At 33.1% G+C, this 19,415-nt stretch overlaps 1 protein-coding gene across 1 annotated transcript in view; it reads left to right on the top strand.

Annotated features, from left to right (window-relative positions):
• The first annotated feature begins 1,888 nt into the window (after window positions 1–1,888).
• The window catches only part of LOC124354616, a 93,922-nt gene continuing 76,395 nt past the window's right edge, over window positions 1,889–19,415 (top strand). Inside the window, exon 1 of the mRNA XM_046805219.1 lies at window positions 1,889–1,989. Coding sequence (XP_046661175.1) covers window positions 1,889–1,989 — 101 coding nt within the window. The remainder of the gene's footprint in view (window positions 1,990–19,415) is intronic.

The raw sequence follows: 19,415 nt of genomic DNA on the forward strand, positions 1-19,415 counted from the left end.
TTTGAATTGCATGAATCCTGCCTTAACCTTTTATCCTGATGACAAAATTTCATAATATTTACGAGATTTAATATGTATTTCCCCCTCATACGCAGGATAATATATTCCAACAATGAACTGCAATTATTCTGCGTTGTATAAACACCACTGCTGACGTCGACATATCGGCGTAACACAACATCGAAAATCAGCTGGGGTAATGTGAAAAGCTGATTGGTCATCTATAAAGCAGAGATTGGCCGTCAACCAATCACCTCTACAACAACGGGCATGTTTATTGTTTCAGTATAACCTGATTATTGGCTTTGATTCAAAGTGTTGGTTTGTTTGCGTTATTTGATTGCCGCTTTATTTGTTGACGTAAAAGTTACCGGTCGAGTTTTTGCCAACCTTTTTTAACTAAGATTTTGAATGTCTCGAATCAGATTAGATAATTGCATGAATTTATAGTTAATTAATATTTAGTGAATATAAATACCCGTTATGCGTACTGAACGTGGTTCGATGTGGTCGATTTAACCCGTACGTTCGACATTACAAAGGTTTCAAAAGCTGCTAGAAAATTGTAATTTATTAGTCATAAGTAACTATTTCATTCCTAAATATGTAACTAAACACGTAATAGTAAGAAGGTGCAGTTAAGAGAGTAAATGTAACGAAAAAGGCAAATTTTTGCCGTAAGTTAAAAAAACTCGAATGATGAAAACAAATATAACAAGATAACAAAACATCCTTATGGTATGCTATTATAGTTTTTCTTGACAATATATTTTCAACCTCCAAAATTGACAGGAGTCTAATAGTTTGTTATTTTGTAATTTTACATGAATATTTTGCTTAGTGAGAACATAATTATAGACCCCGTTTTAATGAAGGTATGAAATCTATTAATGATTTCTAAATGTAATTTCTTTAAATGTTATCCAACGAAACCTAATTATTTAATACTATTAAGTTGACTTCTCATTAGGGTTTACCAGGGATTTGCATTTAAAAATACATTTGAATTTCAGTAAATTGGAATCAGGTAATTACTAAGTGTTATATTACAGTAGTTTCGTAACATATTATTTTAAATATTAGTTTACTTACACATAGTACCACCAGGTAATTATAGTAAGTAGTGAATATGGTAGTTTCACCTTTATTAGTTGCGGAACAGGTTAAAAATTCTCAGATTCAAGATTTAGGTAGATTTCCGTTGAACTTCAAGAGACTGGTACATCGCATCTTAAGGCACTGAACCATATGATACCTTAAAGTTACAAGAATCTAAATTAAAATAATTCTGATACACTCTAAACTCTCATTTTCCGAGCCTCTAAGATATCCTAGCCTCTAGTAGCTACCAGCATCTGAGAGCGATAGGTCTCTAGCAGCTTCCAGTGGTTTGGAGCTACATGTATCTGGTGGCTCACGTGGTTTAGAAGATCCAGGTTGTACCCTTGGTGTTGGATACCACTGAGATCGTAGTAATGAATACAAGATATGCAAAGTTTACTTAATGTTTAATATTGTAGCAAATAAACATAAAAGCACCGCTTCTAGATGTTAAAAGAATAATGTATTGCCACGTTGCTGCAAAATAGAGTGATCATGAACTAAATGGGGGTGGGCCTAATGGTTCCAATGTCCCATGGGAATTTTGAATACGAACTTAATAATCATAAAACTTTAAAATTGACTTCCCTTCAGGTTGATGTCAATTCACAAGCGCGGGCGTCAGTATCTTTGCTTGACATAGCATCTGTAGTCAGTGAATACTAGTAGACTAGAAGTCTAAAACATGAATGCAGGAAGTACTCGAAGTTGTAATCATAGTTAAAATTAAACTCAGAGACTCGAAGTTACACTCGCCTAAAACAAAATCAAGACGGTATTAGCGACCATGTATCGAGACAACTTAACATTCATGACAACGTGGCCTCGTCAGGAGGACATCACCACACTACTACCCATATTGATCTGCCAGATAAAACATCAACCAAGGTAAGTTATTTCACTATTTACAATTTTACTTTATATTACATTCAAAATTGTATGTCTCGCATAAAAGGGCTAATTTATAATAAGAAAATATAAATTTTACTTACGGACAAGCCGTGCGAGGTGTTGCTCGCAGCTGAAACGGCAGCTACAAAGTTCACGAGAGAAAAAATTAATACGAGTGCCAATTAAGTTACAATCTGCCAAGAATTCAGTTCCAAGAACATCGGATGTAACTTATATTAAGCAGTAACGAGTAACAGGGTTGCGAAAATGTATTATGTAAAATACAACTAAATAACGGTACAAGGTCCATTACAGCTCTCAAACTCTAAATTCTTGGCCTCTGAGAGCTCGTGGCTTCCGGTAGCTTTCGGTCCCTGGCAGGTCCTGGTCTTTAAGTGCTCTGAGCTTAATGTATAATAAATTATAAATAAGGTATTTATCCCTCTTTATCTCTGAGAAAATAAAAAAGACCAACTTCATTCTCACTTCATTCATAGCAAATTTTTCTGCTTTTACTTATAAAAACACCAAATTGAAGTTATTAAAAACTCAAATGTTCACTTTAATACGTTACCCTTTGAGATTCACCTAAAATAAGGTAAAATATTTTAAATATACCTTCGGACAACTTTGAATGCTAGTATTTTATGTCCTTACATCACTACTTTTCAAGGCTGTGTAAAATTATCTTAAAACTTTTCTATATAAAAAAAACCTAAAGATTTAGTATCGTTGTTTTCATCCGTACAGGTTTGGTATAAGAAACTCGTATAAAGTATAGAAAATAATATATATGTAAACTTTTGTTGTTGAAGGTAAAAACAGAAGGTCTTTCAGAGATAAAATAATAAATAAGAAATTACTTTTATAAAGAGAGATTATTAAATATTTTTTGTCAGCAGTGAATTAAGGAGAAAAAGTTTCTGATGAGAGAAGTGTAATTTTATAATCTTTATCAGAGTAGGATGATATAATCTGATCTCGAGGGTGCCGACATCTGTCAGGGGGTTGAAATATTTAATGTAGTTTGAAGAATATAATCTGATCCAACACTCCCAAGGGCATCTTCTGTATTTAATAATTGAGTCATCTTTGAAAAGTTTTCATATCAAATCCTTGTAAAAGGTAGGTATTTAAATTTTGTAATTGGATATTACACCATTGATAGCTGACGATGCAACAAAAATTATATGTCTTTGATCGTTGTTAGTATTGTATCGATAGTTGATTTTTAGATTTGATTACTTTACGAGATATAATCGCGGCGAAGAAGTTGTTTATCCGAACATTCTTATATACATCACATACAATGGTGTTCCCAACACATTAGGTTTTCACCACATTTTTACGCCAAGCACAGTCACGCTGACAAGTGCTTGTAGGAAAAAGTATAATAAATATGACTATAAAACGTGTTTCCAAGGATAAATAGCATTTGGTCACACCATAACTTTCAGTCCAGTTACAGTTTAAAAACTCACCCATCCGCGATAAAACTACCGAACGGTAAGTACTAATGAAGATTTTCAGAGAGCGGAAGTTCTCAAAGTCTAAAAGCCTGGGCAATCATAAAAGCCCAGGAAATCCCAAAGGCGACAACTGCAAAAGTTCACTGTTTTCTATAGGGAGGAAAATCCCAGCCAAATACTCCCATAGGATGATACACCCAGATGAAGAGAGTGGAAAATCTAAAGTAAAAATTTCCAGAGAATGTAATTCTACTGGCACCACGTTTATGCAGGCCAATAGCTCCCAAACGGAAAAAAGCTCTCAGAGTTGGAGCCACAGAATGTGAGAGCTTAAAGGCTGGAAGCTTTTAGAGGTTGGGGGCTAAGAGTTACCATAGACCCAAAACCGCCCTGCATCCGAGACGTTCCACAAGCCAAAAGTTAACATAGTCTGTAAGATTATGAGCGAATGCTCTAGCGTCTGGCTGAATAAACAACGGTATTTCTAATCAGTTTCCTCAGTTTTAGACATTGGCAGGACTCAGAGAAAGGCTGAATCCAGAAACATGTTACTTTAGAAACTTTTATAATGTGAGCATTAACTAAGCGATTCCATTATTGAGTAGGTTCTATAGTCCACAAGTGAAGAACTTACAAAGCATAAACTAAAAAATGCTGAAAGCTAATATTGCATGAAATATTACACTTTCATATTTTCAACTAGGCGTCCTATTTTCAAAAGGATTTTGCAAGATATTTAAAAAAATTAAATTTATTGGCTAGTATATACTTCTGGAATATACTAGTCACTCATAAGCGAAGGAATTGACATACAACACTAATGGTATTAAGTTTTATATAAATTACTCGTACTTTACAACTAGCGGTATTCAACAATAATAATTATGTTTGAATACGATACTATACTATTATGAACAGGGATAAATAAATTTTAACTGTGAAATTACGAACATTCTTGATGTAAAATATAATTTTATTATACCTATTAGAGTTGGATAATGTAAGGCGATCGCGACATCTGTCTGAGTGTTGAAATGTTTAACGCAGTTCTAAGAATATAATCTGATATAACGGTCCCATTGGTGTCTCTTATCGTCAGTAATTGAGTCTTCGCTGAAAAGTTTTCTTATTGAATGTCTGTCAAAGCAACGACCTTTGAATTAATAATTCAGTATTATATCGTTCAGTGGTGGCAATCTGACTGACATTACAAAGAAAATTATTCAGTCCTCAGATGTGTTAAACTGTTTGTTGCTATTTTAAGTTTTATTATTTATATTATGTAAAACAATTTGTTAGTTTATCATTAATTTTAGGTATATATCAGAAACATTTCGTTACTAAGAATAACATTGCATTTGATAAGGTAGGTCTTTTAAACACTTTAAGTAAAATACTTTGTACATATTGCCTAAATATATTCTTCCACATATATATCCTTGGACATCTTCTGTCCGATAGATTAAAATCAGCCGACATGCGAACTGATTTCACAGTACAGTGTAAATTGATTATCTAAATCTTTTATGTTCGTTTATATATCTAACTGCTGTGAATCATTTTGAATTCTATTTTACCACAGTGCCATTTTCCGTGTCCCTTCTGCTTTGCTCTAATATCCAGATTGGTTTATTTTGGTACCATCAGGACGGACTTTATTCAAGAGAGAATAGCGTCAAATTATCAAAAAGAAGGTAGCCTACAACAAAGAAGTCATATTGGTCGTTTCTGTTAAAATTTCAGCCAACCACTACTCAACTCCGCCTCTTCAATTGAGCTCAGACGAACCTTTATTATTTATTGGTAGTTTCGGTTTAACATGTACTGAATGAATGTTGAATTTAGCTGCAATTCACCTTCCTCTTAGTGCAGCAACCACCGTGCTTAGAGATCCTCTAAAATATCGTAGTGCACTCAATTGTGCATCTGATGAGACAATGAGAGTACCTCTTTACCTAGATTACACTATATTTTGAAATTTATGTTACTTTGATGTCGAAACGATGAGTTTCTTCGTCGCCGACAGTCTTTTGATCTTTTCAGACGATTGTACTCCAGATTCCAGAAGAGAAGCCTGTACAGCGTCAGATTCTAGACGCTGCACTCTGGGAAAGGTGGATTGGAGCTAAACTCGAAATTCACTTTGAATCGGCCCTTCACACTATAGCTACGTTGTGCGAAGAAAACTCGTTTCCTCTACCGTGCTTCGAGATCGTGTCTAAAGCATCGTAGTGCATTCAATTGTGCACCTGACGAGAGAATACCTCCTCACCTTGAATACACAATATTTTGTAGTCTATGCGTCTTTCATGTTGAACCGATATAAAGAGTTCATTTTGAATGTCTTTGCCGCTAACTTTCTTTTGACCTTTTCGTACAAACATATTCTACAATCAAGGAGACAAGTCTGTAAAGCGTCAGATTCTAAACGCTGCACTAAGAGGAAGGTGATTTGGAGCTAAACTCGACCCTCCTATTGAATCAACTCTTCACACCATAGTTAAGCTATGTGTAGAAAACTTGGTTGGTCCACCGTGCTTGGAGATCGTCTCTAAGAAATCGTAGTGCATTCAATTGTGCACCTGACGAGAGAATACCTCTTCACCTTGAATACACAATATTTTGTAGTATTTGCGTCTTTGATATTGAAACGATGTAGAGAGTTAATTTTGAGATTTCGAGATCTTTTCAGACGAACATGGTTCATATACGCGTAAAGGCTCCTTCCTTATTGCAGAGCTTTGTTTAGGAGACGCTACCCTTAGAGGAAGATGAATTGAAGCCAAATTATATATTGACATTGAATCAACCCTTCCCACGATAGCTACGTTATGTGTTGAATGAAATTGGATCCCCACGAAATATTTAAAGAACTTTATTGCGTGATCAAGCTTTGCTACGGTGTGAAACGGAAATTCATGATATTTATAACACCACCCGCGTAGGCTTAAGTGTTAATATAATATGTAAATATCTAAAAACTTCACAGTATACAAATTACTGAACGAAGCTATTTTTTTACTACCTAATTGCTTATGACAGTTAATATAGTAACAATTAAAAGTTGAACCATAAATGAGCAAGTTAGAGCCTGTAAATGCAGATAGTTTTAAATAAATGAGAGATTATGTGTGAATTTCAGTTGAACTTGTTTGGGTTCCATAAATTAACAAAGGTAATTGAGGGCTTTAGCTCCTATTGTTCTACGAGTTCTAGGGCACGGTAATAGTGATCCCTGGCCTAATGATGCATCTGTTAGCGCAAATTGGACTGGCTTGTTTGAACTTTGCCCGTGTTCTATACATTGCACGGTATATACAGAGTTACAATATACTGAGCTGCAATTTTACTATCAATTAATTATTTAATTATCAATTAATTTATCAAGTTGTTTTTTTCTTGAAATAGAGGATATTTTGTGTGTAACTTTTTTGTTAAATAAATAATTGTACGGAACTATTTAAGTGCATTATCTCGTCGTATTATAATTTCGTATTAGCAGAAATAATAGGTCAATTAGTTTATATAATGTATGAAATAATTTATAATTTGAAATTAAATTTATTTTTAAAGGCATAAAGTTGCAGTAATGACTTCAGCCTAAAAAAGTAATGGAGCTTTATTAATAGATGAATAATAATTAACTGATGATAAAATGAAAAAAATATGTTCATAATGCAAATTATTTGAATTTATTGCTTCATCATCTATAGAATAATACGTACATAGGCATATTTTACATATTTAATACGTTGAAATAATATAAGTAAAGATTATGACTACTAGTAATAATATATTTAGTAACCTTCCTCTGTTTTACAAAACGATCGTGTTAAAAAAGTTCAATCTACTTTTTAACTAATCTAAAATCGAGTTGTCTCATTTCTAGCGCCAGGTTATGTATGATTTGGATATATAAGTACGTACATGGAAATGTGTACTTTTCCTCCATTGTATTTCCTGCCAAGTTCTAGGACTATAATTAAGAATTATTACTATAGCACAACAAGTGAATAGGGAATCGATTTTTTCAATTTTGGAATATTTGCTTTGATGACAGAAAGGCCGAAACAAAACTTAATATGTGAAGAATCGATTATTTGGTATTTTCCATCATCCCATTTCGAACCCTGCCAGAAACTAATGTGATAAATAGCTTTCTTTCTTGAGAAAAATCTAGGTTGTATTCTTTTACAAACCGATTGGCCCGAACTACAAAACTGATCGTTTGTCGTCAAATGACTAGATGAACTGTAATAGTTTACATTTAAAAATTTGAACTTACATTTTACTAAATGTAGTAATTCATTAAACAACATTTATCAAGATTTTTGAGTACATAAATGTGGGACAGCTATATTTTTTCATGTACGTTAATTATTATAACCTTATGCATATAGTATTTGAACTGATCTCTTGTATTACATAACTCCAATAATATTTATACTTTTGTTGGTTATAGTTTAATGTTATGATAAACGAGTTAAAGATCACTCTATTTTAAAATAAAATAATAATAAATAAATTAATAAGTTTTTTATCATGAGCGAATGTTATTTTAACATTTTAAAACTGTTTTAAAATAAACTGAAGTAAATAAATACACTTGAAACTAAATTTATATAACTATATTTAATTAAAGTTGTTAACCATAAGATAAAACTGGTTAAAACACTAACACTTTATTTTACTTAGGGAATATATACATTTACAAAAGTTTTAACCTCTTAAAATCCTCTTAATCCTTTAATGGTGGGTGATATGGCCTAGTATTCCCGAGGTCCGAATTACAAGAAAGATTTCTTTTTTGTCACCAACCTTACAAGCGTCAGTTGAACCTAAAAATTGGTTACCAATATTAAAAAAAGAACTAACTAGGAAACTAAAAAGATTTAAAAAATTAAACAAAGCTTAACCAACAAACTCGTACACACAAAATGCACTAAGGTATAGGACCAAAACATAGTGCCAAAAGCTGCTAACTTTACCCTTTCTTCCTCCTGATCATCACCTTCATGTCGCTTTGTTTCGCATGACACACCGCGATGTCGCAGGAAGTGCCGGCATTGATTTTCTTGTTAGTATCCTACTTTCGTCTGTACTGGTGTGACATGTGGTTGTGCTCTTGACTTCACGTGCTTGTGACTTGTGCTCACGAATTGCATCCTATACAGTGACGACTGAGTTAATTGTTTCCTTTCTGGACTCCAAGCAACTTCCGATTAAGCTACATCCATTTTATTCCTCTTCTTTTCTTCTTCCTTTTCTTTATTTCTTTATGAATCAAATAACTACTGATGAAGGGGATATATTTAAATCCTCGAGACCTCCTATTATACGTTTTTTAACGTAAAACGGTGACAAATATTCGATATCAATTTATCCATCCTTTATTATCCATTCAAACCTTCCTTCGTCCATAAAAAACTTTAAACATAGAGTTCTAAAATGTGATCCAGATGGGCATGCCGTTCTCTAACAATCGCCGGTGTTGATAGCTTGCGTTTCAGGTATTAGGGTTTACCAGTTTCCAAAACCTTAAGCATCAATGTCACCGTCTGGAGCCTACACAGATCCCTCACTGACAGCAAAATATACTAAACCAGTTTCATTTCTGTTGTTGAAACGTATACATTTCTTACTTACTGTTTGGCCATTGGGTTAGTATTATTTAGATTAACCACCTTAACTTGTTATTAAAATGTTATTAGAAATAAATAAAACTACTATTTGTACTCTGTTAGTGTTGTTTTATATCTAGTCATACTAAACCAATTTTCAAAGTATCCTCTGATTTTGGAGATGCCCTCAGCCTTTTGCTCGTTATTAGAGTAAAAGCGATGATTTATAAATGTTACAAATTCTGACGACAAAGAGTCAATGAGCTGTTAACGTTTCTTTCTTAACCTCTCCCTAATTTATGTCACTTTCATTTAGGAGCGGCTACATGTTGTTAATACCATCCATTTGTATCAACGTATTCTCAACGTAATCTTTCATAAATATTGAGGATTTAATTAAAAGAACAGTATGATGGGTACTGCTTTTATGTTTGAAGGCTTTAAAAAATAAAGGTAATGTAAATTTAGTTGTAAATTTAGTAATGTAAGTATTTTTCCCTTGAGCTGTAACAGACTGACAATAACATGATTATAATATACTACCTTATTTTTTCTTGGAGAAAGCAATGCAAAACCCATTATTTCGAGTCCCCCAAAGTTACGGATTTTTTTACTCCTGCCGGAATAATATTTTATGAGTAATTATGAGTAACAAGAAAAACTCTTTGAATAAACATTGTAATTTTGAATGATTGATATTAAGATTAATAGCATTCAAAAGTCAAAACACTTCAACAAATATGTATTACTTGCTAGTTTAGACTAGAACTTTACATTACAATGTTGTCTACGACATTAAAAATGTGTTAGATCCTTAGATTGTCAAAAATCTCTATACAAATAAACTTAATTAACGAATACCAACATATAAACCAAATGGTATCCTTGAACTAGCAATAAAGGGAGTTACATTTTATAATAATATTCTGTTAGTCGCATTGATAAATTGTCCTCAATAACTCATTTAAAATATATCTAAGGCACCTGTAGAAAATTAAAGTTTCTGATAAATCTCATATTGGATTGACTGTCTCGAGGATTAAATCTTCCACAATTGATGACATTCATTGTGAAACTAAGTAAGTAACACGATGAAACGTTTTTGCTAATGGAATTCTGCTTCTTAACTTAATCTATTGTGTTTTAAGGCTTGCATAATTACTTGTTCACAAGTTCATGGTGTAATATATCAGATGTAACATTCATTCATCATGATTATAAATCGAAGGATTTTCTACCTTGGATCCTTGATTGAAATGTAATTTAACTTAATTAATTATACGCGATATTTTAATCACACTTACACATTTTTATCTTTTAAGGAATGCTTACGGTTTGAGATTTAAAGTTTCCAAGTTTAAAATATACCAGTATGTCCAACTTGCAGAGTGGCCATATGGGTACATAATATTTGACTTAGGTTACAGTCTTCGGATATAGAAAGTATACTTAGTGTTGACTCCAGTATCTCAGGTACTATTGCGCTTGCAGAGCTACGGTTAGCCTAAATTGCATATTTTGTCTATTTTAGGAAAGTTATGAATAAATATTCGTAAAAAACCCCTTCACCAGTTATAAGCCGAAAACAGAAACAAGCCAGAAACTTTTTGGCTCCCAAACGTTAAGTTACAAGATTTCGAAGCTGCAAATTTGGTTTGTACTACTCTAATATGTCTTAAAAATTCATTCAAAAAAATTCAGCTTCCAGCAATTTTTTTTTTCAAATCTTTGTATAGGTTGCGACTGGCCTATGTACTGTAATGCCAAAATGAAAATTACATCCTTATACAAATTATAATGAAGTTATATTTATTCCATTAGTTACATAAATTAATATTCATTGCCTGATATAATTTATGAGCTTTTTATTTAAGAGGTAATTTTTACAAATATATAGATACATTTCTTTCTATATACCAATATATTAAGTATTTATTTACAAATAAAACTGGAGGTTACGTACTTGTGGAGGTACTCGTAATTGGAAACAAATAACTTCAACAAAAGCCAAACGATTAACAAACGCTTAATTATACGATTAAGCTAACCATATTCCCTTTATGTATTATTGAAAACGCTCTCTTTGTTAAAATAATCTCTCCATTAACACGAGTTTATTAATACTTTACTTATACACCTGACATTGTTGTTACATTTTTATTATTATTAAGAAACTCCTATTTTGTACTAATACTATTTTGACTTTAAATAGTTTTATTAAGTATTTTTATATACATAATAGATCCATACTATCATGTTATTTATTTGTAAAACCTTTAAGCTCATAAGTTATATTTTTGAATGATCAACAATTATTGATGGTGGAAAACATTTAAGAAAATTGTGTTTTATTTAAAAGTAAGATTACAACTTAATTCAGTAAAACTTTATATAGTCAGAGAAAAGTAAATGTTTCCTTTGATTTAGACAAGAAGCCTATTTTATAATTAAGGACCCCAAAGGTTCACCACATCATCATAGGTGTTGACTCTTCAAAGCTCCCGAGAGAATGATTTAAGATTTATACAACTCAACCGAATCTAAACACATCCCTCTTGATTAATTCAGTATGATTGGCCAGGTCGATATGATGTGACAGCTTGTCTGTGTGACTCGCCCTCAAATGTGTTCATTTCTCTTCATTTTTGCCAAGAAATGGAGAAAGAATGGAAAAAGAAATTGGAAAAGGTAACTCGATTGGTAGAGGCACCTAATGTTTAAGAGTAACCAAATCGAAATAATGAGGAATATGTATCTACTCCAAAGTTTTGTTGTCAACTATCGAGGACCCGTTATTAATTGATCATTATACGACAATTTCATCGTTTATCGGTTTATCGTTTGGAAGTGTAACCCTAAGTATGCAATGTATGCAATAAGATTAAGAAATAAAAAATTGTCCTCGCCTTTAACCTCATAATCTGGGAATTAACATCTGGCAAAGAGAACAGAATGTACAAAACTAACAAATTTGAAAGTTTGTTTTACATATGTGTTATCAAATAACTGTTCCAGTGGATTTTTCATAAAAAGTTACGATGGAAAATATACGTGTTGTACTTTTAGTAATCAATATTAAAAAAAATAGTAATTTATTTATTATTTTACCTACCCTTCTACTTTTATTATTTTGATAATTTGAAAAATGTATCAATATTCGGAAAGCGAATTCTAAATTTGTTGAGCCTAATCGTAAATCTCACACCGTCGTTTTTCATCTGAGATGTGATTGAGCGCCGCCTTAATTTTGTACTTTTATTTCAATGTAAACTTTGTTACGAGAATAGTTTCATAAATACATCTCAAATTTTAGTCGAGTTGACAAAATAAAAGAGTGTGACATAAAAGAAATCAAATATATGCACGTACTGCAACAGCTGGAGTCTATCGACATACGGTACACTTGTCAATATCGACAGTTCCATTTGTGATCTCCGTACTTCAAACCATATATCTATGCGCTGGCCTACTAATCTAAAATAAACAGATTACAAAAACAAAGTAGTCATTTAAACTACCACTGCACAATAAAAAACTTAGGCCCACAATCATGCCAATCGCTTCTACCTGAGCAAAATGGTGAGGTGGCGAAATCGCCTGGGAAACCTTAAATATTGTTTTCTTTTAATAAGGAAGCAAATAAGTCCAGTTATTATAATAAAAACAGAATTTGGTGTTTAGTTGTAAGAGGATTGGATCCAACAAATTTTCTGTCAATCTCCACGACATTTCTATCAATAGTTATCTCAGAGACGGACGGACTGGTTTTTGGCATTTTGAGACCAGCAGCAATAGGGTTCTACGTTGTACCAAGATATACCTACGTATTAAATTTAATTCTCCAGGATTTTTCTATGAAGAGTTATTGCACAGATGGACGAGTTGGTCTGTGCAATTTTGAGCTCAGGTTTCTTCCTTGGACCAAGAAAAACTTACGTACTAAGGTTTAGTTCTCCAAAATCTTTCTATGAAGAGTTATTGCACAGTTGGACGAGTTGGTCTGTGCAATTTTGAGCTCAGGATTCTTCCTTGGACCAAGAGAAACCTACGTACTAAGGTGTAATTCTCCAAGAACTTTCTATGAAGGGTTATTGCACAGTTGGACGAGTTGTTCTGTGCAATTTTGAGCTCAGGGTTCTTCCTTGGACCGAGAGAAACCTACGTACTAAGGTTTAATTCTCCAAAATCTTTCTATGAAGAGTTATTGCACAGATGGACGAGTTGGTCTGTGCACGTTTGAGCTCAGGGTTCTTCCTTGGACCAAGAGAAATGTACGTACTAAGGTTTAACTCTCCAGAATATTTCTATGAAAAGTTATTGCACAGATGACGAGTTGGTCTGTGCAATTTTGAGCTCAGGGTTCTTCCTTTGACCAAGAGAAACGTACGTGCTAAGGTTTAATTGTCCAGGATCTTTCTATGAAGAGTTATTGCACAGTTGGACGAGTTGGTCTGTGGAATTTTAGAACTCAGTAGCAATAGTGTTCTTCCGTGGACAAAGAAAAAACTTACGTACTAAGTCTTTTCAGTCTCCAAGACTTTTCTATCAGAAGTTAATGTACGTACGAACGTACAACACCACCATTTTAAGAAGTACCCTCAATTCATTAATACTACTTAATTTTTGACACATCATATTCTTAATACACCCATAATACGTGTTTTTTTGGGACAAAATAGCTCTAATTCCAGAATATTGTTGTATAAAAACATGAATATAAAAATGTATCGTTAATAATGCAGTAGTTGATAAATGAAAAGTACTAAGTCAGAACGAGTTTCTAACTCTGGTTTCTATCCAGATACAGCAAGTGTCAAGCTATCTTTGTGTCTTACATACAAGATACAGTCGACGTGAACTCGTTTAGAGAGCTAACAAGTTGATAAGACCAAGAGTTAAGCCAGTTGTCTGGAAACTTGGAACAACTGGAGTGGTGTAACAGTCAGGGTAAACTACTGTACATGAAGAGTTGGCTAAGTAAGATCACGACCCTTGTCTTGGCACTGCTGTAACAGCCATCTCACACTATGTGCATATATTTGCCACTTCTACATTACTGGTGTTGTTCCAGTCTGCATTTATATTTCCATTTCCTTTCACAAATTAAATAGTCTTCTCATTTTACGTTAAAATGTGTGTCGTACGGGTTTATAACTGTCAGCACTTATAAGAAACAAAAGATTTATGAATAAATTAAATACAATATTGAACTGTTTTACGATTTAAACTTCAACGCTGTTTTATTGATTTTTACAATAAAGTAAGTAACCAGCTAGTTTAAACAGTAACGGCTCAGATTAATAATTAGTCAGATAACCATATTCCGTATAAAGTAATGCGCCTATAACAGTGTCTATATGGCTACACTGGTTGGCATTCATATTCAATTGTAAATTCGATTTTTAAAAAACTGTAAATTATCATGTTACTATTGGGAAATAGAATTGAGTTAAGGTTAAAAATCACTTAAGCTTACACATCTATTAATCTGGTTTAGAAATACAACTGTGTTACCTTAATAAATATAATTTTTTACTTTAAAATAATGTTATTTGAGGCGTTTTCATAGTCGTACGTTAGTTTTTGTCGCACATTTCGGCTGTGAGCTTTCAGCCGGACTTCGGCTTTTCTCGCACGTATTTCTGATGAGCATCAGTTGGACGATGGGACTCAAAGGGTTAAAAACAAATGTTTATTGTTTTTTTATTACTACTGTTTATTTTGTTTACTTTCTATTTATCACAACTTGTAAATATACTAAATAGTTCAATATCCGGCTCTAGTACTTTTAGATTTGTAGCTTACCCTTCCTGATCCTTTAGGCGAGAGCGAACTTTGATAAAACAAGAACACAACGTGGTTTTTTGTAAACCGATATAGGAGTATTCGTTAAGAACTGTCAGTTTGGAAGAGTAGCGAAAGGGTGAAAATAGAAGTTGATGCTTTTAGCTTGACACATTAAAAATTTTGTATGACGTGATATATTAGTCAACATCGACATACGATTACAGTGAATGAATATCGCAGTTTTTGCAATCTTTAACTGTCTTTGTCTTGCTGTTTGATAATTATTATTTGTGCGTCAGGTACTATAGTTCCTTTAGTAACTATACGATGTTCTTCTCTCTACGAGATTGTGTGATGCAGTATACTTATGTTATACTACTAATCTTACTATCTAACTAAGTAAGTGTGGTTTACAAGGCCTAAGTAAATATTACATAGAGTTCGATGATGGTGCATGTCCTTCAGTTTGATTTCGCTGAGCGCTAATTTTCCACGGGATAAATCCGAAACGGATTTAGCTAATATTAACTTGAAATTTTACATGAAACTTCAGACAAGTCTGTTATGCGAACTTGAAGTGGCGTACTCCTTCTTTTATCGCAAGAGTTGAATATGTTACACCGGTTTTCTAAATTTGTAATTCTTGACATGAAACTTGTTTGGACTACTGGCTATCATACTGATATATTTGCATTATTCATCCTATAAATGGATGCATTTCCAACTGAATTCTACTCAGAGATTAATAACATGACATTTACATAAATATTTTCATATTTTCAGGCCTTCTGCTGTATAAAACATATACTTAAATTCATACCATTTAAACATCTGAACAATTTTATTAAATCTGAATCTTCAGGTGTAATAGGAAAAACAATAATGAGTAGAACCAAAACGTTACGTTACCATTATCTGACACAATTAAAAAATACAAACAGTAGTTATAAACGATATGTTTAGTGCAATGAATACAATAATTTTACTAAAGTTCACTCTTGCTAATCTTTTAAATGTAGTTTTATTAGAAAAATACTTACTAACTTATTTAAAAAATACTTTGTAATTTTATAAATTGCTTCGTGATAAGCAAGATTGTTCCTTAAGTATAAAATAAATTGCTTGCAAAACTAACATTCGCCCCAAAATCGCGAGCATCGACAATGTTTATTTACCCTAACAACGGGAAACACACGGGTCGCGACACAGCGCAGTGTAACTAAAGCCCGTATATGTGTTGGCCACAACGACAACGCTGCGCCCGCCACATATCCCGCATGGCTCCATTTGATGAATAATCAATTGGCACAAGAGTAACCCCTGATTAAAACACAACAGGATCTGCGAGATTATTGGCTTCATTTATCATTTATATGGTGTTGTAACCGCGTGTTGCGTCATTATGGTTGAAATAATTTTGCCGGGGATTAGAAAAGCAATTATTAATTGGTAGTTAGTTAACATAAACTCTGTTACCGAATATTCAAAATGAAACTCCACAGCCAGACCGATGTTATAATGATGTTAAATCGTAATTATCAGTACCTCTTCAATTAATAATGCAATGTGTTATTTTTGGAATAATTGTTTAACTATTCTGGTTACTCTAACATAATAATTATTTTGTCTTTCCAACTGAAATATGTGTATGAAACTTATTTATTCAGTAATGATCTGGTAAGTGTGGTTTGGGCCTAAATGGCGACAATACATTTGGCGGTTTAGAAGGACATTAATTTATTCTCTGTTAAAGTTTATTACTGAGTATGAAAGTTTAGAAAGGATTTCGGAGATTTCCATCGTTATATTTTATAAAATCTATAACGCTTCGTTTCGAGGATTGAAATCTACCCTCTTCGTCACGTGTGACGAGAGTTAATGCATACACATGTACTACATAATGTTATGTTATGTTATGTTAAACATAATATCTACAACTTGCGGCAGTGGAATGCCACAAAAAGAATCATAGCCAAAAACTGCTTGAAATTCCTAAAATTAAGAGCGCAAACACACGTTACACCAGCATAGGCGAAAGTGGGACACTAACTTTAGTTAACTAGTTTCTGACATTATGGTAGACGCTACTGAAATAGTTGTATTCAAAGGGGTGAAGATTTGTCGTTGGAGGTAATAGCTTTTCCTTTTTGAGTGCGTGTGACGTTATCTTAATTATTATATTATATGGTGTTTAATTGAATGATTTTAGGAACTTAGTATTTCATATTGAAACTTCTATCCTCAGTGGTTCGGAACCCTGAGCTCAGAGAGTCAAACTTTTCGATAACGTAGCCTACATATCTCATAGAACATTAATATATGCAGTTTCTTAAACAATGGGTCAACAAGTATATAACACAGTTTTGGTCAAATGTTTAGATTATTTTCACCGAAGATAAAGTAAGTATGTCCTTAAATTCCTTCTGGATGAAGATGTACATCTTCACTAGCATGTTTGGTACGAGGATGCGAGTTAAAAATCGATATCAGCTGAACAAACAAGCCGATGCCCGCAGCCATCTGTGCAGTCAATGTCGAGTTTCAGATCTTTCTCTGCCATACTAAGAATTGTAGATAAATACTGTGATAGAGAATTCGTGAAACTATTATCTTTTACCAGTTCGTTATTCCCTAACACTTTTAAATGTGATTGCTTGGTTCAGATAAAATTAAACTTTAGTTCAAAAATATTTAAAACGTCTATAATCAAGGTTGTACATGAACAAAATTCTTAAAAATGTATTACTGGTTCACTTTTTACTTAAATCAATAATATGTTTTCTTCAACATAATATTTTGTGCTTTATTTTAATCCAACTTCGAAGAAAAGAAAAATTTATTATTACAGCTCACCATTCATTGTTTATAGTAACATTCAAAATAGGTTATTATCGACATATATCTAGACCGTGAAGTGACCTTGAGAATACTGCACCAATATGGTTATGTGCAAAAAATCTAGCTCCTCATCAATTCTTGTATAACTTAAATCTTGTAATCATTAAAACTATTGTTTCCTTAGTCATGATGGATCACTGGTAAAACTCAAATTTCCAATATTTACTTTTACGTTCGGATCGTTAACGTTGTAGCATTTTTGAAATAGAGACACTATCTATCCCTCTTAACAAGATTGCAAAATCGTTTATAGTAACCTTCAGATTATTTGTGAACTTGAAAAAATCACAAATTAAACGTCATGTGTCGCCGCATCATCCTTAGAAGCTGAAATTTACCAATTCATTCTTGGAGATCATTATTTGATCGGCGAAATTTTCCAAAACTTTTTGTGATGGTTGAAATCATTGGAATACCATTTGCCTTCCATTCTTGCTCACACTACTTCGTTTACAGATTAAACCTACCCGTTTCAGTATTACAACTTTTAAAGTTTTAAAGAACAGAAATGTCAGTATCCTGTATTGCACGGCGATGTATACAACTGTCTTTGTTGTACTGCTCTTTGCATAACCCATGGAATTGAAACTAACTCAAGACCGTTATCAATGATTGTTACTTACAGTAAAAACAAATTTTTGTTATATGATAGACTGATTCAGTATGTTACCCAACAACTGAAAAGATTGGTCTTGCAGTTATATAGGCAACTTATTAGTTAATACTCATTACAAAACATTTGATTTTTTTGCCTTGATTGTAAATTTTTTGTACATTTATGTGATATATATATATATATATATATATATATATATATATATATATATAACATGAGGTACGGTACTTAAACAATCAATATTATCAACAGCAATGAGTTATAATTTAAATAATTTCAGCATAAAACAAAACAAAATTTTATGATAATAGATCAAAATGGCATATAAAGGCATTGATTTGCCAATTTTTTATTACTGTTCATTTAGGTTTACTTTGTTTTAATGGTACTAGCAACTAATTTACTCACTACTGTAACGGGCTTTTAAAACCATTGAGTGCTACACAGTACGATCAGTTCCACTTCAACTGTTCGTTGAGCAGTTTCAAAACGCAACTGTTCTTTGTAGAAGATTCCTGCAACTGAATAAGGCGTGAAACGTTGAGCTACTATACCTATAAGTTTATCGCTGCGGAGAACTGCTTCTTACCCACAGTTGCGATCCGTCGCTTCTTCTTTGCAACGGTTCTTTGCAACCGTTGTCAGGCTGCAACTGAAACTATTGCCACTGTTGCGGAGGATTCCCGGTTTTACCCATGCACAGTGACGGCGGAACGTCACTTCACGTCATGCCCCATCCAAATTCTGATGGATGCTTTAGATTTACACAAATATGGGTGGCTTCACGGTAACGTCCCGCCACGTCCAAATTCTTATGGTTGCTTTAGATTTAATCAAATATGGGTGGCTTCACGTTGACGTCACGTCACGTCCCGCTGCGTCCAAATTCTGATGGATGCTTTCGATTTACTCAAATACGGGTCGCTTCACGGTGGCGTCACGCCAAATCACGTTCCGTCCAAATTCTGATGGATGCTTTAGATTTACTCAAATATGGGTGGCTTCACGGTTACTTCACGTCACGTCACTTTC

This window comes from Homalodisca vitripennis, chromosome 1 (genome assembly GCF_021130785.1).
Source record: "Homalodisca vitripennis isolate AUS2020 chromosome 1, UT_GWSS_2.1, whole genome shotgun sequence".
NCBI lineage: Eukaryota > Metazoa > Arthropoda > Insecta > Hemiptera > Cicadellidae > Homalodisca > Homalodisca vitripennis.